Source organism: Dendropsophus ebraccatus, chromosome 10 (genome assembly GCF_027789765.1).
Source record: "Dendropsophus ebraccatus isolate aDenEbr1 chromosome 10, aDenEbr1.pat, whole genome shotgun sequence".
In the NCBI taxonomy this organism is placed as follows: domain Eukaryota; kingdom Metazoa; phylum Chordata; class Amphibia; order Anura; family Hylidae; genus Dendropsophus; species Dendropsophus ebraccatus.
In genome coordinates, this window is record NC_091463.1 from 105,061,971 (window position 1) to 105,086,986 (window position 25,016).

Consider the following 25,016-nt stretch of genomic DNA (forward strand, 5'->3'; position numbering starts at 1 on the left):
TCAGTCAGTATCCAAGATGGTAAGTTACCCTACAAATAACGTTCCCGAGCACAAGGGAAGCAGGAATGATTGTGTATCACATATCGTGTATCATCACCTGTCTAATATAGGTCACAATAACATGTACAAGAATATAACTACTATAATACTGCTCCTATATACAGGGACATACTACTATAATACTGCTCCTATATACAGGGATATAACTACTATAATACTGCTCCTATATACAGGAATATAACTACTATAATACTGCTCCTATATACAGGGATATAACTACTATAATACTGCTCCTATATACAGGAATATAACTACTATAATACTGCTCCTATATACAGGGATATAACTACTATAATACTGCTCCTATATACAGGGATATAACTACTATAATACTGCTCCTATATACAGGGATATACTACTATAATACTGCTCCTATATACAGGGATATAACTACTATAATACTGCTCCTATATACAGGAATATACTACTATAATACTGCTCCTATATACAGGGATATAACTACTATAATACTGCTCCTATATACAGGGATATACTACTATAATACTGCTCCTATATACAGGGATATAACTACTATAATACTGCTCCTATATACAGGAATATACTACTATAATACTGCTCCTATATACAGGGATATAACTACTATAATACTGCTCCTATATACAGGGATATAACTACTATAATACTGCTCCTATATACAGGAATATACTACTATAATACTGCTCCTATATACAGGGATATAACTACTATAATACTGCTCCTATATACAGGAATATACTACTATAATACTGCTCCTATATACAGGGATATAACTACTATAATACTGCTCCTATATACAGGGATATAACTACTATAATACTGCTCCTATATACAGGGACATACTACTATAATACTGCTCCTATATACAGGGATATACTACTATAATACTGCTCCTATATACAGGGATATAACTACTATAATACTGCTCCTATATACAGGAATATAACTACTATAATGTGGTTCAGGGAAGAAACAGAGTGCTGCACCTCACACCTATGGCTGATACTAGTGCCGCTTGGCTAAATAAAAAACACATCAGAATTTTGTGTATGAATTGATCAAGCCATACTGCCCCATGTACCTCGTGCCGGTATCTGATACACATGGGTCCCTACACTAAGTCCACACCGTGCCAGTCAGTGGCCACCAACCCCGCAGGCGTGCACAGCCCGGGAACGGGGGCCATGGGACGGCCCTGCGACCCCCATGCCACAGGACCAGACCCAAAAACACCACACCAGAACCCGGCCAGCACCGCCGGCGGAGAAGGTCGCCCCCAAGCAGCACAAGTCTGGATAAGATATTACACTCACCATAGCTGCAGCAAACAGAATGGGAAAAAACAGGAGGGATTAAAACCATGTGCACTCAGGTGTCTCCTGCTAATTGCGGTCATGTGGGTCTCACCAGGAGGAGTGCAAAACACGGAGAAAAGAGAGAAACAAAATGTGGTTCAGGGAATATGGCCCCCGTTCCCTGGCTGTGCACGCCTGCGGGGTTGGTGGCCACTGACTGGCATGGTGTGGACTTAGTGTAGGGACCCATGTGTATCAGATACCGGCACGAGGTACATGGGGCAGTATGGCTTGATCAATTCATACACAAAATTCTGATGTGTTTTTTATTTAGCCAAGCGGCACTAGTATCAGCCATAGGTGTGATGTGCAGCACTCTGTTTCTTCCCTGAACCGCATTTTGCTTCTCTCTTTTCTCCGTGTTTTGCACTCCTCCTGGTGAGACCCACATGACCGCAATTAGCAGGAGACACCTGAGTGCACATGGTTTTAATCCCTCCTGTTTTTTTCCCATTCTGTTTGCTGCAGCTATGGTGAGCGCAATACCTTATCCAGACTTGTGCTGCTTGGGGGCGACCTTTTCCGCCGGCGGTGCTGGCCGGGTTCTGGTGTGGTGTTTTTGGGTCTGGTCCTGTGGCATGGGGGTCGCGGGGCCGTCCCATGGCCCCCGTTCCCTGGCTGTGCACGCCTGCGGGGTTGGTGGCCACTGACTGGCACGGTGTGGACTTAGTGTAGGGACCCATGTGTATCAGATACCGGCACGAGGTACATGGGGCAGTATGGCTTGATCAATTCATACACAAAATTCTGATGTGTTTTTTATTTAGCCAAGCGGCACTAGTATCAGCCATGGGTGTGATGTGCAGCACTCTGTTTCTTCCCTGAACCGCATAACTACTATAATACTGCTCCTATATACAGGAATATACTACTATAATACTGCTCCTATATACAGGGATATACTACTATAATACTGCTCCTATATACAGGGATATAACTACTATAATACTGCTCCTATATACAGGAATATACTACTATAATACTGCTCCTATATACAGGGATATAACTACTATAATACTGCTCCTATATACAGGAATATACTACTATAATACTGCTCCTATATACAGGAATATACTACTATAATACTGCTCCCTATATACAGGAATATACTACTATAATACTGCCCCCTATATACAGGGATATAACTACTATAATACTGCTCCTATATACAAGAATATCTACTATAATACTGCTCCTATATACAGGAATATACTACTATAATACTGCCCCTATATACAGGAATATACTACTATAATACTGCTCCCTATATACAGGAATATACTACTATAATACTGCCCCCTATATACAGGGATATAACTACTATAATACTGCTCCTATATACAGGAATATAACTACTATAATACTGCTCCTATATACAGGAATATACTACTATAATACTGCCCCCTATATACAGGGATATACTACTATAATGTATAATGTGTATCAGAAGACCTGCACGTGGTACATGAGGCAATATGGTTTGGCCAAATTATATACTAACTTCTGATGTTGGTTTTAAATGTAGCTGAATAAGCTTTCGTGTCAGCCATGGGTGCGATGTGCAGCCATTTCTGTCTTTTTGGCTTGTGCATATACTACTATAATACTGCCCCCTATATACAGGAATATACTACTATAATACTGCTCCTATATACAGGGATATAACTACTATAATACTGCTCCTATATACAGGAATATACTACTATAATACTGCTCCTATATACAGAAATATACTACTATAATACTGCTCCTATATACAGGAATATAACTACTATAATACTGCTCCTATATACAGGAATATAACTACTATAATACTGCCCCTATATACAGGGATATACTACTATAATACTGCTCCTATATACAGGAATATAACTACTATAATACTGCTCCTATATACAGGAATATAACTACTATAATACTGCTCCTATATACAGGAATATAACTACTATAATACTGCTCCTATATACAGGGATATAACTACTATAATACTGCCCTCTATATACAGGAATATAACTACTATAATACTGCTCCTATATACAGGAATATAACTACTATAATACTGCCCCTATATACAGGAATATACTACTATAATACTGCTCCTATATACAGGAATATACTACTATAATACTGCTCCTATATACAGGGATATAACTACTATAATACTGCTCCTATATACAGGAATATAACTACTATAATACTGCTCCTATATACAGGAATATAACTACTATAATACTGCTCCTATATACAGGAATATAACTACTATAATACTGCTCCTATATACAGGAATATAACTACTATAATACTGCTCCTATATACAGGAATATACTACTATAATACTGCTCCTATATACAGGAATATAACGGCTATAATACTGCTCCTATATACAGGAATATAACGGCTATAATACCGCCTCTTGGTTCTCCTCTTCCTCAGGTTGTGCTCTCGCTGTATAATTTTTCCTTTTATTGTCAGATATGATAATATTTGCGCTCAGGATGAGTCACATGATACTTCGGGGTCACTACCAGCTGACAGTCGGCACTTGTAGACCCTTCAGCTCTGTCAGCCGCTCTCAGTGAATGTGCTGCAGACGTAATTTCCACTTTTGGTTCATGCTGTTAGAGTTTTCTTTGATACTTCAGGAAATCTCAGAGCCAGCCGGGTGACTCAGAGCCTGTGATGTCACTATGCGGTATTATTACAGAGCCAGCTGGGTGACTCAGAGCCTGTGATGTCACTATGCAGTATTATTACAGAGCCAGCTGGGTGACTCAGAGCCTGTGATGTCACTATGCAGTATTATTACAGAGCCAGCTGGGTGACTCAGAGCCTGTGATGTCACTATGCGGTATTATTACAGAGCCAGCTGGGTGACTCAGAGCCTGTGATGTCACTATGCGGTATTATTACAGAGCCAGCCGGGTGACTCAGAGCCTGTGATGTCACTATGCGGTATTATTACAGAGCCAGCCGGGTGACTCAGAGCCTGTGATGTCACTATGCGGTATTATTACAGAGCCAGCCGGGTGACTCAGAGCCTGTGATGTCACTATGCGGTATTATTACAGAGCCAGCCGGGTGACTCAGAGCCTGTGATGTCACTATGCGGTATTATTACAGAGCCAGCCGGGTGACTCAGAGCCTATGATGTCACTATGCGGTATTACTACAAAGGGAGCTGGGTGACTCAGAGCCTGTGATGTCACTATGCAGTATTATTACAGAGCCAGCTGGGTGACTCAGAGCCTGTGATGTCACTATGCGGTATTATTACAGAGCCAGCTGGGTGACTCAGAGCCTGTGATGTCACTATGCGGTATTATTACAGAGGGAGGCGGGTGACTCAGAGCCTGTGATGTCACTATGCGGTATTATTACAGAGCCAGCCGGGTGACTCAGAGCCTGTGATGTCACTATGCAGTATTATTACAGAGCCAGCTGGGTGACTCAGAGCCTGTGATGTCACTATGCGGTATTATTACAGAGCCAGCTGGGTGACTCAGAGCCTGTGATGTCACTATGCAGTATTATTACAGAGCCAGCTGGGTGACTCAGAGCCTGTGATGTCACTATGCAGTATTATTACAGAGCCAGCTGGGTGACTCAGAGCCTGTGATGTCACTATGCGGTATTATTACAGAGCCAGCTGGGTGACTCAGAGCCTGTGATGTCACTATGCGGTATTATTACAGAGGGAGGCGGGTGACTCAGAGCCTGTGATGTCACTATGCGGTATTATTACAGAGCCAGCCGGGTGACTCAGAGCCTATGATGTCACTATGCGGTATTACTACAAAGGGAGCTGGGTGACTCAGAGCCTGTGATGTCACTATGCAGTATTATTACAGAGCCAGCTGGGTGACTCAGAGCCTGTGATGTCACTATGCGGTATTATTACAGAGCCAGCTGGGTGACTCAGAGCCTGTGATGTCACTATGCGGTATTACTACAGAGGGAGGCGGGTGACTCAGAGCCTGTGATGTCACTATGCGGTATTATTACAGAGCCAGCTGGGTGACTCCGAGCTTGTGATGTCACTATGCGGTATTATTACAGAGCCAGCTGGGTGACTCAGAGCCTGTGATGTCACTATGCGGTATTATTACAGAGCCAGCCGGGTGACTCAGAGCCTGTGATGTCACTATGCGGTATTATTACAGAGAGAGCTGGGTGACTCAGAGCCTGTGATGTCACTATGCGGTATTATTACAGAGCCAGCCGGGTGACTCAGAGCCTGTGATGTCACTATGCGGTATTATTACAGAGCCAGCCGGGTGACTCAGAGCCTGTGATGTCACTATGCGGTATTATTACAGAGCCAGCCGGGTGACTCAGAGCCTGTGATGTCACTATGCGGTATTATTACAGAGAGAGCTGGGTGACTCAGAGCCTGTGATGTCACTATGCGGTATTATTACAGAGAGAGCTGGGTGACTCAGAGCTTGTGATGTCACTATGCGGTATTATTACAGAGCCAGCTGGGTGACTCAGAGCCTGTGATGTCACTATGCGGTATTATTACAGAGAGAGCTGGGTGACTCAGAGCCTATGATGTCACTATGCGGTATTATTACAGAGAGAGCTGGGTGACTCAGAGCCTGTGATGTCACAAAGTCGGTGACTGGTGATTGTGGTTATTGGTGGAACCTGAATGTGGTCACGGAAGGCATTACGGATTGGAGTGGAACGTTCTGGATGCTGTGCCCTCAGTGGACCCTGAATGTGGCGCCATTCTCAGCGGGATGACATGACAGTCAGTATCTGAGGCAGCAGACATGGCGGCTTACCTGACGGGGTTGCTGGTCAGGGACACCCGCAAGGACTCCAGGCAGTTGACCAGTTTGTCGTCGGTGATGCCGGAGCGCAGCTCATGCACATATTCCTGCGAGGAGAGCGTGCACTCGTGCTTACTGTTCTTCAGGCCGCCCTGCGATGGAGGAGACATGAGGACATGCGGTCAGGATGAGGCAGACACTAGACGCTACACAAACAACAACCCAGTTGGCCATAAACCTCACATTACAGTCCCCGCTATGGCTGTGTACAGTATGGCAGGTGTATACTCTGTGACCCCGACCACCTACCACACTGGCGGCACTGCTGCACGGATATCAGTGGATGCAGTAATAACTGAGCGCTCCGCCTGCGGCTGATTATAGGCTCATAAATATCACTTTTATTTGGGCTGTAAATTGTGTCAAAGAGGCGGAGCCTATTGTTCCCCGGACCCTAGCACGGCCAGGCCTCACTGTGCTGTATGGGCGGTATTTTATACGAGCTGCGGTTATAGAGCGCTGTACAGGAGCTCAGAAAGAAAACGCTGCAACCTGGAGAATAAGAGGAATCGTCCAACGGATGAAGGAGATAATAATAATAATAATAATAATAATAATAATAATTAATAATAATAATAATTAGGGGGGAAATAATAGACGACCCCTCTTATCTCCAGAGAGACCCGAAATTTACCAGAATATACACACACATACACAGTATATATACACACAAAGTATACACACATATACAGTATATATATACACACACACACATATAGATATATACACACACATATACAGTATATACACACACACACACACAAATATATGAGATTTCCTCCAGAAGACTAAATGTGCACGACGGGAAGATTACAAAGTCCCATCTAAAGTCAAGCCTTGAAAGACAAGCCTGAGAGCTCAGATCCGCCATAAAGCTTCTCTCCTAATCAGAAGTTTACACTGGCGCCTCCAGGAGTCATCGCCCGGCGCCTCCTGAGACCTCACTAATTCCTCTGCCTTATACCATAAATCCTTCTATATCAAACTCAATGATCCATGAACAATGAACGAGAAAAAACCCATCTACAGTGAATGAAGAATCCAGGAGCGGCCTGGAGTCATCACCCAACCCGGGTCCACGGTACTGATACCGGGGCTGGACAGGAGCGGCCTGGAGTCATCACCCAACCCGGGCCCACCATACTGATATCGGGGCTAGACTGGAGCGGCCTGGAGTCATCACCCAACCCGGGCCCACCATACTGATATCGGGGCTGGACTGGAGCGGCCTGGAGTCATCACCCAACCCGGGCCCACCATACTGATATCGGGGCTGGACTGGAGCGGCCTGGAGTCATTATCCTGTACATCCCTCTGGGACAGACCAGGGTCCACCATACTGATACCGGGGCTGGACAGGAGCGGCCTGGAGTCATTATCCTGTACATCCCTCTGGGACAGACCAGGGTCCACCATACTGATACCGGGGCTGGACAGGAGCGACCTGGAGTCATCACCCTGTACATCCCTCTAGGGCCGACCAGGGTCCACCATACGGATACCGGGGCTGGATAGGAGCGACCTGGAGTCATCACCCTGTACATCCCTCTAGGGCCGACCAGGGACCCACCATACTGATACCGGGGCTGGATAGGAGCGGCCTGGAGTCATCACCCAACCCGGGCCCACCATACTGATACCGGGGCTGGATAGGAGCGGCCTGGAGTCCTCATCCTGTACATCCCTCTGGGACAGACCAGGGCCCACCATACTGATACCGGGGCTGGACAGGAGCGGCCTGGAGTCATTATCCTGTACATCCCTCTGGGACAGACCAGGGCCCACCATACTGATACCGGGGCTGGACAGGAGCGACCTGGAGTCATCACCCAACCCGGGCCCACCATACTGATACCGGGGCTGGACAAGAGCGACCTGTAGTCATCACCCTGTACATCCCTCTAGGGCCGACCAGGGTCCACCATACTAATACCGGGGCTGGACAGGAGCGACCTGGAGTCATCACCCTGTACATCCCTCTAGGGCCGACCAGGGTCCACCATACGGATACCGGGGCTGGATAGGAGCGACCTGAAGTCATCACCCTGTACATCCCTCTAGGGCCGACCAGGGTCCACCATACTGATACCGGGGCTGGACAGGAGCGGCTGCTACACTGTAACAGAAACAAGATATCCTAATGTATTTATGTCCTGCAGTGTATATGGTGCCATCATATCTTACAGCGCTGTACAGAGATTGTTTCTGATCCCCATGGGGCCACATAGCCATTGGCTATGTATGTTGCCTGCAGCAGCCACTACAGGTCAGATGTTGTCTTCATGGGACCCCCCACCCCTATCTGGAGCATGGACAAATATAGGCTGGAGAGTCTGGTCTCTACTACTTGGATTGTTCCAACTTTGGTTCTTGGGATTGAGCTGCTGCTTACACCTGGACTTGTGGAGTGACTTCATGTTCCCCATCCTGGGGCGGGATAAAGGGTGAAGACCTAGAGGGCCCTTAGACTCTGCTGGTGGCACAAAGTCAAACAGGTTGGGAAGCACCGCAGGTCCACACTCCCCGTCTGATATACCGGTATTGCTCTACCTGTGACCTCTTACACGCTCGCTCACCTCCAATCATTCAGTTTCAAAACTCGAGAAATCCAAAACAAAATAGGAATTCCATTTTTTTGCATGAAGCGCAGATTAACCCCTTATGATGTCATCACTGTTTGGGATGAGGCGACGCTCACACCTGCCACCTCTGTAGCAATGTGTGGCCCCTTTTGCCTTGTCGTCTGTAAACAATGGCGTCCTGCAGGTTACAATAATTGGCGCCATATTTCATAAGGCGGTAAGACATTAACGACTTAATTATTATTACCGCCCCTCTCTGATACGGAACAAAGGAAGGCGCCGGGGAGCGGAGGGTTAATGATGAAGATTGTAATTAGCTTCTCCGCGTGAGATTAATGGAAATTACCGGTGTGCCCGTCTGATCTCCACAAAAATCCCGGTAATAATACGGAGACTGACAATTAGCGTATATCAGGACGCGGGCAGCAAGTGGTGGCGGCTTTATCCCTTCGTTTGATGCTCATTAGGACACAAGTGATTATTCTGCCAAAGCTTCTACATCCAGTGCCATGCACGAGGACAAAGGGTCAGAGGTGGTCCCGGACGGCGGTAATTTCACCAAGATCCTTCCTGTTTCCTTCGGCAATAAAAGTCAGCATTAAACGCAGAGACACCCCTCCCCCCTCCCCCCATTGCCAGGAAATTAGGTTTTAAATCTTGGCCGGGTCCGTTTTGGCGTCCCGGTGTGAAGAAGTCAAGGCTGTGCCGTTCCCTTCCTCTCCTGCATATTCATGTTTATTTACAATTCAGCCCGACGCCGAAAACTCATTTTATCTGAAATCAAATTTCAACTGTTCGTGTTTCTCTAATAAAGCGCAGATCGTAAAAACAATGGCGGCCCGGCGTATGTGCGCTTATTTTATTATACTGGGGGTTGTACGGAGGAAATGAAGAGGTTATAGTCACTACGACCATACGTGCGTTCTATCAGTCAGTGCTGGCAGGATCTGAGCTCGGCTCCATCAGGTCACAGCTGGGATCAATGACTCCAGCTCAGCCGCATTGTCTATAGGTGGCATTGTATATAGTCTGTGGTGTCTAAGCTCCACCCCCAGACTGCTGCTCCATCCATGCTTCGTGGATGAGGCTCCTTATGTTCTCAGATGGCAAAACCGCCCATTCTTCTTGGCAAAAAGTCTCCAGTTCCTGTATATTCCTGGTCTGTCCTGCATGATCTGTGCACTGGAAATCTCTCCAGAGTGGCCCAATGATACTGAGGTCAGGAGACGGAGATGGCCGCTCCAGAACCTTCACTTTGTTCTAATATCCAAGGAGTTGATAATACCAGGCAGAAGTGTTCAAACTGTGATTAAATGGAAAATCAGGGCCCCTCGGCCAAGGGCCTAATCTCGGACATCTATAAAATCTTGGGGTCTCCTAGTGATGATACTCCAATTCGACACAAATATATGGATAGATGGGAAACGGCCCTGGGACGGGAAATATCCCCGGAATGCTGGTCAATTATCTGGGATAGGGCAGCTACCTCCTCTATCTGTGTAAGTTACAAAGAGACCCAGTATAAATTGATGACGATGTGGTATCACACCCCGGAGCTCCTGCATAAATTAAATGGGAGCATTCCCTCCACGTGTTGGAGATGCCTTCAAGCAGTGGGCTCAATTTATCACATTTTTTGGACTTGCCCAGTAGTTATAGAATACTGGACGGCCTTTTGCAACAATTTTTCCTCCATGTTCCCACAACCTATTTCTCGGGATCCAGTGATCTGTCTACTAAACTTCACCCCCAAAACCCTGGGTAAAAAGCCCACCAAACTCTTACTGAATCTAGGATACTTGTTTGATTCACATTGTTTATACTGGCCTATTATTGTATCATTTGTATCTCGGATTTATCTCTTTGAAATTGCTCCACTAAAATGTATATGTTTACAATACAAAAATTCTAATAAAAATACAATTAATAAAAAAAAATGGAAAATCAGGGGCTCTGTACAAACCACAGCAGAGCAACAACTATTTCTGCCACATAGGAAAATTGTTCAGAATGCAAAGAAAAACCCAGAAATAACATGAGCTGAAATCCAGGACTGTCTGAAGACTAGCGGTGCGGCTGCTTCAGGATGCACAATAAGGAGGCAATGAAATATGAGTGCGCTGCATGGTGGAGTGGCCAGAAGAAGCCATTACTGCGCAAATGCCACAAAGTATCTACAGTACGCCAAACAGCACAGAGACCCACAGAGACACACAGAGACACACAAAGCCCCAAAACCTCTGGAACAAGGGAGGAGACCAAAATCCAACTTTTTGGCCACAACCATAAACGATGCATTTGGAGAGGAGTCACCATTCTTACTGTAAAGCATGGGGGGAGGGGGGGTCGCTGATGTTCTGGGGATGTTTGAGCTACAAAGCATCAGGAAACTTGGTCAGAGATGAAGGAAAAATTAATGCAGCTGAATATCAGCAAATACTGGAGGCAAATGTGCAACGATCCAAAACACAACCTGTCATATGCTAAAGCAGAACAAAGTGAAGGTTCTGGAGCGGCCATCTCAGCCTCCTGACCTCAGTATCATGGAGCCTCTCTGGAGATCTCCAGCGCGCACTTCATGTAGGACAGACCAGGAATAGACAGGAACCAAGAAGAATGGGCGGCTTTATCATCTGAGAACATAAAGAGCCTCATCCACAATGACCACAAAGGACTTCAAGCTGCCATTGATGTTAGAGGTGGCAATACACCAGATTAAGGATCGGGGAATGGGAACTTCTCATCAGGGACATTTGGAAGGTTTTGGTTGTTGTTATGATGTAAAAAAAGAAAACACAGTAGTCTGACAATAAATGGCAACACCCGACCACTAACCATGGGGGGACCATGGTTACAACGGTATATGTGGTGGCTCCATTATGAGGTATGTGTGTATAGTGACACCATTATTGGTTTAAGGTTTAAGAATTGAAGGAGAGAAGAGCTTATGTGAGCGCTTCTCCCTGATCATTCTATGAGGTCTGAGCACCCAATGTTCATATATATATATATATATATATATATATATATATATATACAGTATATATATATATATATATATATATATATATATATATATGACAGTAACACATTAACCCCCTGAACCCCAAGTGATAAATGGCTGATAATTGGGGTGCGGACACACAGGACAGGAGCGACACCTCGTCTCTCATCATCCTCATCGAGAATGTTCCGGCTTTGACTTTTTATTCTAATAGATTCCATGAAATCCGCTGACATATGGCAAAGAAAGAACATTGCAAGAAAAAAAGTTATTTAAAATAAAAAAAGAGAAAACCTGAAGTAAAATACGGCGAGATAATTGAAACTCCGTGACAGGAGACGCCGAAACAAAAGCTGCAAATTGATTTCTGATGGTAAACATCTACTATTAGCTGGTAAGCAGCTGCCGCCCCGTCACCGGCTGCCACTGACAGCTTCATTACCATAAAAGTGACATCATCCCGCAATGCACACCGGATGGCGGCAGCGCTGATCACCGCCATTACAGGATTTGGGGTGAAGAGTCCCCATCACTTCCTTCCTACCTGACAGCATGGCGTCCAGGCCGCACTCCCCACCACCTGACAGCATGGCGTCTTCCCCACCACCTGACAGCATGGCGTCCTCCCCACCTGACAGCATGGCGTCCTGCCCACCACCTGACAGCATGGCGTCCTCCCCACCACCTGACAGCATGGCGTCCTCCCCACCACCTGACAGCATGGCGTCCTCCCCACCTGACAGCATGGCGTCCTCCCCACCTGACAGCATGGCGCCCTCCCCACCTGACAGCATGGCGTCCTCACCACCACCTGACAGCATGGCGTCCTCACCACCACCTGACAGCATGGCGTCCTCACCACCACCTGACAGCATGGCGTCCTCCCCACTACCTGACAGCATGGCGTCCTCACCACCACCTGACAGCATGGCGTCCTCCCCACTACCTGACAGCATGGCGTCCTCCCCACTACCTGACAGCATGGCGTCCTCTCCACCTGACAGCATGGCGTCCTTCCCACTACCTGACAGCATGGCATCCTCACCACCTGACAGCATGGCGTCCTCCCCACTACCTGACAGCATGGAGTCCTCACCACTACCTGACAGCATGGCGCCCTCCCCACCTGACAGCATGGCGTCCTCACCACCACGTGACAGCATGGCGCCCTCCCCACCTGACAGCATGGCGTCTTCCCCACCTGACAGCATGGCGTTCTCCCCACTACCTGACAGCATGGCGTTCTCCCCACTACCTGACAGCATGGCGTCCTCATCACCACCTGACCGCATGGCGTCCTCACCACCTGACAGCATGGCGTCCTCACCACGACGTGACAGCATGGCGTCCTCACCACCTGACAGCATGGCGTCCTCACCACCACCTGACAGCATGGAGTCCTCACCACCTGACAGCATGGCGTCCTCACCACGACGTGACAGCATGGCGTCCTCCCCACCTGACAGCATGGCGTCCTCACCACCACCTGACAGCATGGAGTCCTCACCACCTGACAGCATGGCGTCCTCACCACGACGTGACAGCATGGCGTCCTCCCCACCTGACAGCATGGCGTCCTCCCCACCTGACAGCATGGCGTCCTCCCCACCTGACAGCATGGCGTCCTCACCACCACCTGACAGCATGGCGTCCTCCCCACTACCTGACCGCATGGCGTCCTCACCACCTGACAGCATGGCGTCCTCCCCACGACGTGACAGCATGGCGTCCTCACCACCTGACAGCATGGCGTCCTCACCACGACGTGACAGCATGGCGTCCTCCCCACCTGACAGCATGGCGTCCTCACCACCACCTGACAGCATGGCGTCCTCCCCACCTGACAGCATGGTGTCCTCACCACCACCTGACAGCATGGCGTCCTCACCACCACCTGACCGCATGGCGTCCTCCCCACTACCTGATAGCATGGCGTCCTCACCACCTGACAGCATGGCGTCCTCAGCACGACGTGACAGCATGGCGTCCTCCCCACTACCTGACAGCATGGCGTCCTCACCACCACCTGACAGCATGGCGTCCTCACCACCTGACAGCATGGCGTCCTCAGCACGACGTGACAGCATGGCGTTCTCCCCACCTGACAGCATGGCGTCCTCCCCACCTGACAGCATGGCGCCCTCCCCACCTGACAGCATGGCGTCCTCCCCACCTGACAGCATGGCGTCCTCCCCACCTGACAGCATGGCGTCCTCACCACCTGACAGCATGGCGTCCTCACCACGACGTGACAGCATGGCGTCCTCCCCACCTGATAGCATGGCGTCCTCACCACCTGACAGCATGGCGTCTTCCCCACCTGACAGCATGGCGTCCTCAGCACGACCTGACAGCATGGCGTCCTCACCACCTGACCGCATGGCGTCCTCCCCACTACCTGACAGCATGGCGTCCTCACCACTACCTGACAGCATGGCGTCCTCACCACTACCTGACCGCATGGCGTCCTCACCACCTGACAGCATGGCGTCCTCCCCACCTGACAGCATGGCGTCCTCACCACCTGACAGCATGGCGTCCTCCCCACCTGACAGCATGGCGTCCTCCCCACCACCTGACAGCATGGCGTCCTCACCACTACCTGACAATAAAGGTGATAAGATCGGCAGGAGCATACAGAAGGGGCATATTGCAGCTGTGACGCAGTGAATGGCGCCTTCCCTCTGAGTGGGCTGCACGCTGCGCGCTCCCGCATCACTTCTAAAAGAACAGTAGGCGACATATGGTGCGGAGTATCGTAATCCACATCACACATAAACAAGATAAAGATGTAAGAAAACACAAATAGACACATACAATATACAGCCACCTTAAAGGGACAATTGCAGCATGGCAGTAACCTCAGGTCTGAGACTCTCCCCTATATTTAGCTGGATGCCAGAGAGCGCGGCCTGTTCTGTCCCATATATTCATTGGGCTGAGCACTGTGGGGACGCTTTGCCTTTGGTTGGACACTGAATGTATCAAAAGAAAGTGCAAGGTCCTAAAGGGGTTGTCTGAAATAACAGAACTGCGGTGCCCTGTGTGTCTTCTGGCCTTGGCAGGTGAGCCCCTTAGATATGTCGGATGCTAGTGACCCTTTATGTCCACAGCCGGTCCCCACCAACTCCATAGCCGTCAGCGTACCGCGTGCAGCTCCACCACCTCCATAGCAGTCAGCGCACCGCGTGCAGCTCCACCACCACCATAGCCGTCAGCGTACCGCGTGCAGCTCCACCACCTCCATAGCCATCAGCGTACCGCGTGCAGCTCCACCACCTCCATAGCCATCAGCGTACCGCGTGCAGCTCCACCACCTCCATAGCCGTCAGCGTACCGCGTGCAGCTCCACCACCTCCATAGCCATCAGCGTACCGCGTGCGGCTCCACCACCTCCATAGCCGTCAGCGTACCGCGTGCAGCTCCACCACCTCCATAGCCGTCAGCGTACCGCGTACAGCTCCACCACCTCCATAGCCGTCAGCGTACTGCGTGCAGCTCCACCACCTCCATAGCCGTCAGCGCACCGCGTGCAGCTCCACCACCTCCATAGCCGTCAGCGTACTGCGTGCAGCTCCACCACCTCCATAGCCGTCAGCGTACCGCGTACAGCTCCACCACCTCCATAGCCATCAGCGTACCGCGTGCGGCTGTTCCTGAATAGTGCGGCATCCCTGACACGACGTTCTCCGTGTTAGACTCCGGCGCTGGGATGTTATTGAGCATCTTGTATCTAATCTCTTTCTCCCGGATTACAGGAAGATCAGCTCTCCCGCCATCCGAGGCGTCACCTATTGTTTCCTAATCCCCTCAGCCAATCCCGAGCCGCCGCTCCTCGACGCTATCCGCCGAGGTTCCTTAGAGCACAAGTAGTTGATCTGCCAGGAAAGCGTTAAGGCAGACGGAATTAGTTTATTTATTTGGCGAGTTGGCGCTTCAGAAATGCTGAGTTAAACAAAAAGCAGTTTTTTTTCCTTTATTTTTTTTTTCTATAAAGTGGAAAATGAAGGCGACGGGAGGAAGAGTAAGAGAAGGAGATTTGTTATTCAGGGTAATAGGGGAGCTGTACCCGATGAAACCACCAGCCATGAAAGTGTTACTCACCATCCCGGAACAAAGAAGTGAGGGAAGTGCGGCAATAATCGACTTACGGAGAAAGTACCGGAGACGCAGAGAAGGAGGAACAACAAGAAGAACTTAATATTCTGCTCCACAATGAGAAGTGTAGGTGTAGTGCCAGCAACCACCAGCAGGAGGCACATTAGCCTCCCCACCATTACCATGGGCAAAAATAACAGAGAGATTTTTATTTCAAATCAACAGGTTTCAGAAAATTATATAGATTTGTAATCTGTCGGCTCCCAAGCCTACCTGAGGTGGTGACGGTGTGCTGTAGCTGTACCTGTACCTGAGGTGGTGACGGTGTGCTGTAGCTGTACCTGAGGTGGTGACGGTGTGCTGTAGCTGTACCTGAGGTGGTGACGGTGTGTGCTGTAGCTGTACCTGAGGTGGTGACGGTGTGTGCTGTACCTGTACCTGAGGTGGTGACAGTGTGCTGTAGCTGTACCTGAGGTGGTGACGGTGTGCTGTAGCTGTACCTGAGGGGGTGTCGGTGTGCTGTAGCTGTACCTGAGGAGGTGACAGTGTGCTGTAGCTGTACCTGAGGTGGTGACGGTGTGCTGTAGCTGTACCTGTACCTGAGGTGGTGACGGTGTGCTGTAGCTGTACCTGAGGTGGTGACGGTGTGCTGTAGCTGTACCTGAGGTGGTGACGGTGTGTGCTGTAGCTGTACCTGAGGTGGTGACGGTGTGTGCTGTACCTGTACCTGAGGTGGTGACGGTGTGCTGTAGCTGTACCTGAGGTGGTGACAGTGTGCTGTAGCTGTACCTGAGGTGGTGACGGTGTGTGCTGTACCTGTACCTGAGGTGGTGACAGTGTGCTGTAGCTGTACCTGAGGTGGTGACGGTGTGCTGTAGCTGTACCTGAGGGGGTGTCGGTGTGCTGTAGCTGTACCTGAGGTGGTGGCAGTGTGCTGTAGCTGTAGCTGAGGTGGTGACAGTGTGCTGTAGCTCTACCTGAGGTGGTGACAGTGTGCTGTAGCTGTAGCTGAGGTGGTGACAGTGTGCTGGAGCTGTACCTGAGGTGGTGACAGTGTGCTGTAGCTCTACCTGAGGTGGTGACAGTGTGCTGTAGCTGTAGCTGAGGTGGTGACAGTGTGCTGTAGCTGAGGTGGTGACAGTGTGCTGTAGCTGTACCTGAGGTGGTGACAGTGTGCTGTAGCTGTACCTTAGGTGGTGACAGTGTGCTGTAGCTGTACCTGAGGTGGTGACAGTGTGCTGTATCTGTAGCTGTACCTGAGGTGATGACAGTGTGCTGTAGCTGTAGCTGAGGTGGTGACAGTGTGCTGTAGCTGTACCTGAGGAGGTGACAGTGTGCTGTAGCTGTAGCTGTACCTGAGGGATGAAAGTGTGCTGTAGCTGTACCTGAGGGATGAAAGTGTGCTGTACCTGTACCTGAGGTGGTGACGGTGTGCTGTAGCTGTACCTGAGGTGGTGACAGTGTGCTGTATCTGTACCTGAGGTGGTGACAGTGTGCTGTAGCTGTACCTGAGGTGGTGACAGTGTGCTGTAGCTGTACCTGAGGTGGTGACAGTGTGCTGTAGCTGTACCTGAGGTGGTGACAGTGTGCTGTAGCTGTACCTGAGGTGGTGACAGTGTGCTGTAGCTGTACCTGAGGTGGTGACAGTGTGCTGTAGCTGTACCTGAGGTGGTGACAGTGTGCTGTAGCTGTACCTGAGGTGGTGACAGTGTGCTGTAGCTGTACCTGAGGGATGACAGTGTGCTGTAGCTGTACCTGAGGTGGTGACAGTGTGCTGTAGCTGTACCTGAGGCGGTGACAGTGTGCTGTAGCTGTACCTGAGGCGGTGACAGTGTGCTGTAGCTGTACCTGAGGCGGTGACAGTGTGCTGTAGCTGTACCTGAGGTGGTGACAGTGTGCTGTAGCTGTACTTGAGGTGGTGACAGTGTGCTGTAGCTGTAGCTGTACCTGAGGTGGTGACAGTGTGCTGTAGCTGTACCTGAGGTGGTGACAGTGTGCTGTAGCTGTACCTGAGGTGGTGACAGTGTGCTGTAGCTGTACCTGAGGTGGTGACAGTGTGCTGTAGCTGTACCTGAGGTGGTGACAGTGTGCTGTAGCTGTACCTGAGGGGGTGACAGTGTGCTGTAGCTGTACCTGAGGTGGTGACAGTGTGCTGTAGCTGTACCTGAGGTGGTGACAGTGCGCTGTAGCTGTACCTGAACCTGAGGGATGACAGTGTGCTGTAGCTGTTCCTGAGGTGGTGACAGTGTGCTGTACCTGAGGTGGTGGCAGTGTGCTGTAGCTGTACCTGAGGTGGTGACAGTGTGCTGTAGCTGTACCTGAGGTGGTGACGGTGTGCTGTAGCTGTAGCTGAGGTGGTGACAGTGTGCTGTAGCTGTACCTGAGGGATGACAGTGTGCTGTAGCTGTACCTGAGGTGGTGACAGTGTGCTGTAGCTGTACCTGAGGTGGTGACAGTGTGCTGTAGCTGTACCTGAGGGATGACAGTGTGCTGTAGCTGTACCTGAGGTGGTGACAGTGTGCTGTAGCTGTACCTGAGGTGGTGACAGTGTGCTGTAGCTGTACCTGAGGTGGTGACAGTGTGCTGTAGCTGTACCTGAGGTGACAGTGTGCTGTAGCTGTACCTGAGGCGGTGACAGTGTGCTGTAGCTGACAGTCTCCTAGTGAGCATGGTGCCTTTTGGTAATGTGTCAGTGCAGTGGATTATGCACAATCTCAGGTCTCCTACTGTAATGAATGTAATATTTGTGCCGCACTCTGGCCATCTCACTGCTCCTCCCTCCTCTTTATGAATAATCAATGCTGCCCGTCCTCCTGCTCACTCAGCTGTCAGTCAGTGTCTCTGCTACCCGGTCTCCTGCTCGCTCAGCTGTCAGTCAGTGTCTCTGCTGCCCGGCCTCCTGCTCCCTCAGCTGTCAGTCAGTGTCTCTGCTGCCCGTCCTCCTGCTCGCTCAACTGTCAGGTGGTGTCTCTGCTGCCCGGCCTCCTGCTCCCTCAGATGTCAGCCAGTGTTTCTGCTGCCCGGCCTCCTGCTCCCTCAGATGTCAGCCAGTGTCTCTGCTGCCCGGCCTCCTGCTCCCTCAGATGTCAGCCAGTGTCTCTGCTGCCCGGCCTCCTGCTCCCTCAGCTGTCAGCCAGTGTCTCTGCTGCCCGGCCTCCTGCTCCCTCAGCTGTCAGCCAGTGTCTCTGCTGCCCGGCCTCCTGCTCCCTCAGATGTCAGCCAGTGTTTCTGCTGCCCGGCCTCCTGCTCCCTCAGATGTCAGCCAGTGTCTCTGCTGCCCAGCCTCCTGCTCCCTCAGATGTCAGTCAGTGTCTCTGCTGCCCGGCCTCCTGCTCCCTCAGATGTCAGCCAGTGTCTCTGCTGCCCGGCCTCCTGCTCCCTCAGATGTCAGCCAGTGTTTCTGCTGCCCGGCCTCCTGCTCCCTCAGATGTCAGCCAGTGTCTCTGCTGCCCGGCCTCCTGCTCCCTCAGATGTCAGCCAGTGTCTCTGCTGCCCAGCCTCCTGCTCCCTCAGCTGTCAGCCAGTGTCTCTGATTGTAGATCATGGAACTACAAGAACAGACAAGGCACTACCCCAAATGAGTAATATGATCAGTAGAACAGCACACTGAAAAATTATATATTCTAGGGTGCTCAACCGAATTGGCATGGAAAACACAAGTCAAACCCATAAACAAAAACCCTTGAGAAAGTCCCGAGCGGGGACGGAACGCGTGGGGTTCTGTGGACGCCGACACGGATCCTCTTTTCTGGTGATATCTTCCTTGTTTTGGGCCTCTGCCCTTTCCATTTATCTCACATCGTCATTCTTGTACTTGTGTCTATTTCACTGCTTATTATTGATACCAGTGAGGATCCGCTATACCCTTATATCGGCTTGTCCTTGTACCGTGTTTATCATACACGGCACACTGTTTGATCTGTTTATGTATTTTAAGTGTTTTTAACTTGTTTGTCCCACTTGTCTTTTTGGTACCAATAAAAATTATTTTGTTATACTTTATTTGATTCATCCTTTGATATTCTTTATTGGATGTGCCACCGATTTATTTGGCATTCTTTTTGTTTATGGGTCTGATTGTAGATCAGTCCTCTGTAGGCAGGTTACGTATGAAAGTCAGTCAGGTGTCAGTCAGTGTCTCTGCTGCCCGGCCTCCTGCTCGCTCAGCTGTCAGTCAGTGTCTCTGCTACCCGGCCTCCTGCTCACTCAGCTATCAGTCAGTGTCTCTGCTACCCGGCCTCCTGCTCGCTTAGCTGTCAGTCAGTGTCTCTGATTGCAGGTCAGTCCTCTGTAGTCAGGTTACGTATGAAAGAAACAGTCACATATAGTTGAATCTCTGACCCCAAAAGTGTTGCAGCTGTGGTCTAGGGGTAACTCACCTGTCTACAGACCGGCCAGCAGTTCATTCTTTGGGTCAAATGTCCTAAAGGAGATGAAATAGAGGTTTTTATTTTTTTTTCTCTTTATTGTATCAAGCCTATGTTCCTGCACAGTATTTTTTGTGTCAGTATTTTGCAACCAAAACCAGGAGTGGATTGAAAATACAGAAAAGCTATGCTCACAGACTGCTGAAATTGGGTGGATGGCCGTCATTTAATGGCCAATAATGTCCGTGTTCTAAAATAACATCAATTATTTGCCTGAAAATGGCAGCCATCCACTTAATTTCAGCAGTGTGAGAGCATAGCCTTTCAGTATTTTCAATCCACTTCTAGTTTTGGTTGCAAACTGACACAAAAAATACTGTGCGGGAACATAGCCTTAAAAATGATACAATTATGAGAAAAAAAAATAAAAAAATAAAGTCTTCTATTTCATCTCTATTAGGGGATTTGAACCAAAAAAAGTGGTATCTAGACAGATGAGTTACCCCTAGACCACAGCTCCAACACATTTAGGGTCAGAGACACAACTATATCTGAGTGTTTCTTCCAGACATAACCTGCCCACAGCGGACTGATCTGCAATCAGAGACACTAGCTGACAGCTGAGTGAGCAGGAGGCCGGGCAGCAGAGACACTGGCTGACAGCTGAGCGAGCAGGAGGACGAGCAGCAGAGACACTGGCTGACAGCTGAGCGAGCAGGGGGGCGGGGAACAGAGCTACTTGCTGACAGCTGAGCGAGCTGGAGGCCGGGCAGCAGAGACACTGACTGACAGCAGAGCGAGCAGGAGACCGGGTAGCAGAGACACTGACTGACAGCAGAGCGAACAGGAGACCGGGTAGCAGAGACACTGGCTGACAGCTGAGCGAACAGGAGGCCGGGCAGCAGAGACACTGACTGACAGCTGAGCGAGCAGGAGACCGGGCAGCAGAGACACTGGCTGACAGCTGAGGGAGCAGGAGGCCGGGCAGCAGAGACACTGACTGACAGCTGAGCGAACAAAAGGCCGGGCAGCAGAGACATTGGCCTGCAGCTGAGCCAGCAGGAGGCAAGGCAGCAGAGACACTGACAGACAGCTGAGGGAGCAGAAGGCCGGACAGCAGAGTCACTGACTGACAGCTGAGCGAGCAGGAGGCTGGGCAACAGAGACACTGGCTGACAGGTGAGCGAGCAGGAGGCCGGGCAGCAGAGACACTGGCTGACAGCTGAGCGAGCAGGAGGCCGGGCAGCAGAGACATTGGCCTGCAGCTGAGCCAGCAGGAGGCAAGGCAGCAGAGACACTGACTGACAGCTGAGCGAGCAGGAGGCCGGGCAGCAGAGACACTTGCTGACAGCTGAACAAGCAGGAGGGCGGGGAACACAGCTACTGGCTGACATCTGAGGGAGCAGGAGGCCGGACAGTAGAGTCACTGACTGACAGCTGAGCGAGCAGGAGACCGGGCAGCAGAGACACTGACTGACAGCTGAGCGAACAGAAGGCCGGGCAGCAGAGACACTGACTGACAGCTGAGCGAGCAGGAGGCCGGGGAGCAGAGACACTTGCTGACAGCTGAGCAAGCAGGAGGCCGGGCAGCACAGACACTGACTGACAGCTGAGCGAGCAGGAGGCCGGGCAGCAGAGACACTGGCTGACAACAGAGCGAACAGGAGGCTGGGCAGCAGAGACACTTGCTGACAGCTGAGCAAGCAGGAGGGCGGGGAACAGAGCTACTGGCTGACAGCTGAGCGAGCAGAAGGCCGGCTAGCAGAGACACTGGCTGACAGCTGAGCGAGCAGGAGACCGGGCAGTAGAGACACTGACCGACAGCTGAGTGAGCAGGAGGCCGGGCAGTAGAGACACTGGCTGACAGCTGAGCGAGCAGGAGGCCGGGCAGTATAGACACTGACCGACAGCTGAGCGAGCAGGAGGCCGGGCAGCAGAGATTATTCATGAAGAAGATGGAGGAGGAAGGAGCGGTGAGGCGGCCAGAGTGCGGCACAAATATTCATTACAGTAGGAGACCTGAGATTTTGCAGGAGATTATGCACAGACAAATTACCTAAGAGTACCATACTAGGGGACTGCCAGCTACAGCACACTGTCCCCCCTTCAGGTAGGGCCCAGGAGCTGACAGATTCCCTTTAAAAATCTCCAGTCTTCCAGTACTTATCAGCTGCTGTGTGCCCTGCAGGAAGTGGTGTATTCTCTCCAGTCTGACACAGTGCTCTCTGCTGTTACCTCTGTCCATGTCAGGAACTGTCCAGAGTAGCAGCAAATCCCTATAGAAAACCTCTCCTTAAGTTGTGGTCTTATTCCTCTTTGGATTATCCCTTTCCTTTCCCAGAAGCCGATGCTCACGAGGACCTAACCTCCCACCATGGATGTGAAGAGCGGTGAGCAGGCTATTCCATCACTTAGATGACATGGTAACAGGAACGTCAGCTCACTTCAATGATTTATGTATCACACTGGTCCTATGATAACCTGAACACTTCCATATTTCCTAAATGCATGGATGTTCTTACAATACTGCACCAATGGAGGCCGCACCTACAAAGTATGGATGGATGAGCAATACTCCAGTGCCTAGAATTACCAGTATCATACAGGGATCTGCACCAGAAGAGGACAGTCTGGAAAATGGCCCCTGGGTCTCAGCTAAGGAAGTCTTTTATTGGTTCGCAGTTCTCAATGTTCACCCCCCTCCCCCCCCAGTGTGAGTGAGACGTCGGTCTGTGTGCGACCAGCAGTACCGAGAGGTAAGAATAAACCCAACTGTTTAACTGAAGAGCCAAAAAGCCACAGCGTTCCATTAGGAGCCAGAGAGCCGCTCTACCTCTTTTCATTCCAATCAGGTACGGAATAAAAGCCACCTAAGAAAAGGGGATCAAGAGGTTAGAGGATAATGGAAAAAAAATATCAAGAAATGTGAATATTTCAAAAACTCCCCCTGTCTAGAGCCGGCGGAGCAGGAATAGAAATCCAGAAGTATTTTTGGTCTGAATCTGATAGTTACACAAGACGCTCTTGTAGCCAGAAGGTCACAACGCTTAAGGATTTTCACTTAAACATAAAAAAACTTCTTTCGCATACCGACCTCAGCTGGAACCGAGGGAAGAAGAAGAAGAAGTTACTTCAACTTTATTTTTAAGAACTGAAGACATAATGCAGGAAAAGTGAAATGTTTAAATATACGTCCTGCATGAAGCTAAAGAGGGGATGTCGAGTCTAAGGGACAGGGAATTAGGATATCCATTGTCTCAACGTTACCAAGATATCCGGATAATTGTTATATACAGTATCTTTAACCCAAGGTCTAGAGGAGTCACCAAGATAAACTTTATATACCTCCAACCAAGGTGTAGAGGAGTCACCAAGAGGAATGTTTTATACCTCCAACCCAAGGTGTAGAACAGTCACCAAGATGAACGTTATATACCTTTAACCCAAAGTGTACAGATCTTCAACCTTTAACCCAAGGTCTAGAGGAGTCACCAAGATGAGTGTTATATACCTCCAACCAAGGTGTAGAGGAGTCACCAAGAGGAACGTTATGTAACTCCAACCCAAAGTGTATCTTCAACCTTTAACCCAAGGTCTAGAGGAGTCCCCAAGATCAACGTTATATACCTCCAACCCAAGGTGTAGAAGAGTCACCCTGACAAATGTTATATACCTCCAACACAAGGTGTAGAAGAGTCAGCAAGATGAACGTTATATATACCTCCAACTCAAAGTGTACAGATCTTAAACCTTCAACCCAAGGTCTAGAGGAGTCACCAAGATGAACGTTATATACCTCCAACCCAAAGTGTACAGAAGTCACCAAGAGTAACGTTATATACCTCCAACCCAAGGTGTAGAAGAGTCACCAAGAGGAACGTTATATACCTTCAACCCAAGGTGTAGAGGAGTTGCTAAAAGGAATGTTATATACCTCCAACCCAGAGTATAAAGGAGTCACCAAGATGAACGTTATATACCTCCAACCTGAGTTGTAGAGGAGTCACCAAGAGGAATGTTATATACCTTCAACCCGATGTGTAGAAGAGTCACCAAGATGAACGGTATGGGGGAGATTTATCAAACATGGTGTACAGTGAGACTGGCTTAGTCGCCCCCGGCAACCAATCAGATTCCACCTTTCATTTTCCAAATAGTCTGTGAGGAATAAAAAGTGGAACCTGATCTGATCATGTTTGATAAATCTCCCCCTATATACCTCCAACCCAGAGTGTAGAGGAGTCACCAAGAGGAACATGATATACTGTACCTCCAACCAAACGTGTAGAGGAGTCACCAAGAGGAACTTTATATACCTCCAACCAAACGTGTAGAGGAGTCACCAAGAGGAACTTTATATACCTCCAACCCAGAGTGTAGAGGAGTCACCAAGAGGAACGTGATATACCTCCAACCAAACGTGTAGAGGAGTCACCAAGAGGAACTTTATATACCTCCAACCCAAGGTGTAGAGGAGTCACCAGGATTAACGTCATACACTTTCAACCCAAGATGTTGAGGAGTAGAGATCGTCGAACATCGGGAAATCTTAGGTTCAATTGAACTCGAACATTTTCGAACATGCAGCATTTGATTCCCAATGCCTTCCCGGTCCGTGGGGAAGGAGGAGACAGCCCAAGTATCGCGTGGAATTCTGGGATACAGCCTAGGTAATAGTCTAGGTAATAGGCTATATCCCGGAATTTCAGGCAGTACTC

At 49.6% G+C, this 25,016-nt stretch overlaps 1 protein-coding gene across 5 annotated transcripts in view; it reads right to left on the reverse strand.

Moving 5' to 3' along the window:
• DIAPH2 (diaphanous related formin 2) overlaps positions 1-25,016 on the reverse strand; it is a 984,664-nt gene that overhangs the window by 815,558 nt on the left and 144,090 nt on the right. For all 5 annotated transcript variants that reach the window (XM_069985741.1, XM_069985740.1, XM_069985739.1 and 2 more), the window contains one exon: positions 6,200-6,339. In XM_069985741.1, the coding sequence (XP_069841842.1) occupies positions 6,200-6,339 (140 nt within the window). The remainder of the gene's footprint in view (positions 1-6,199; positions 6,340-25,016) is intronic.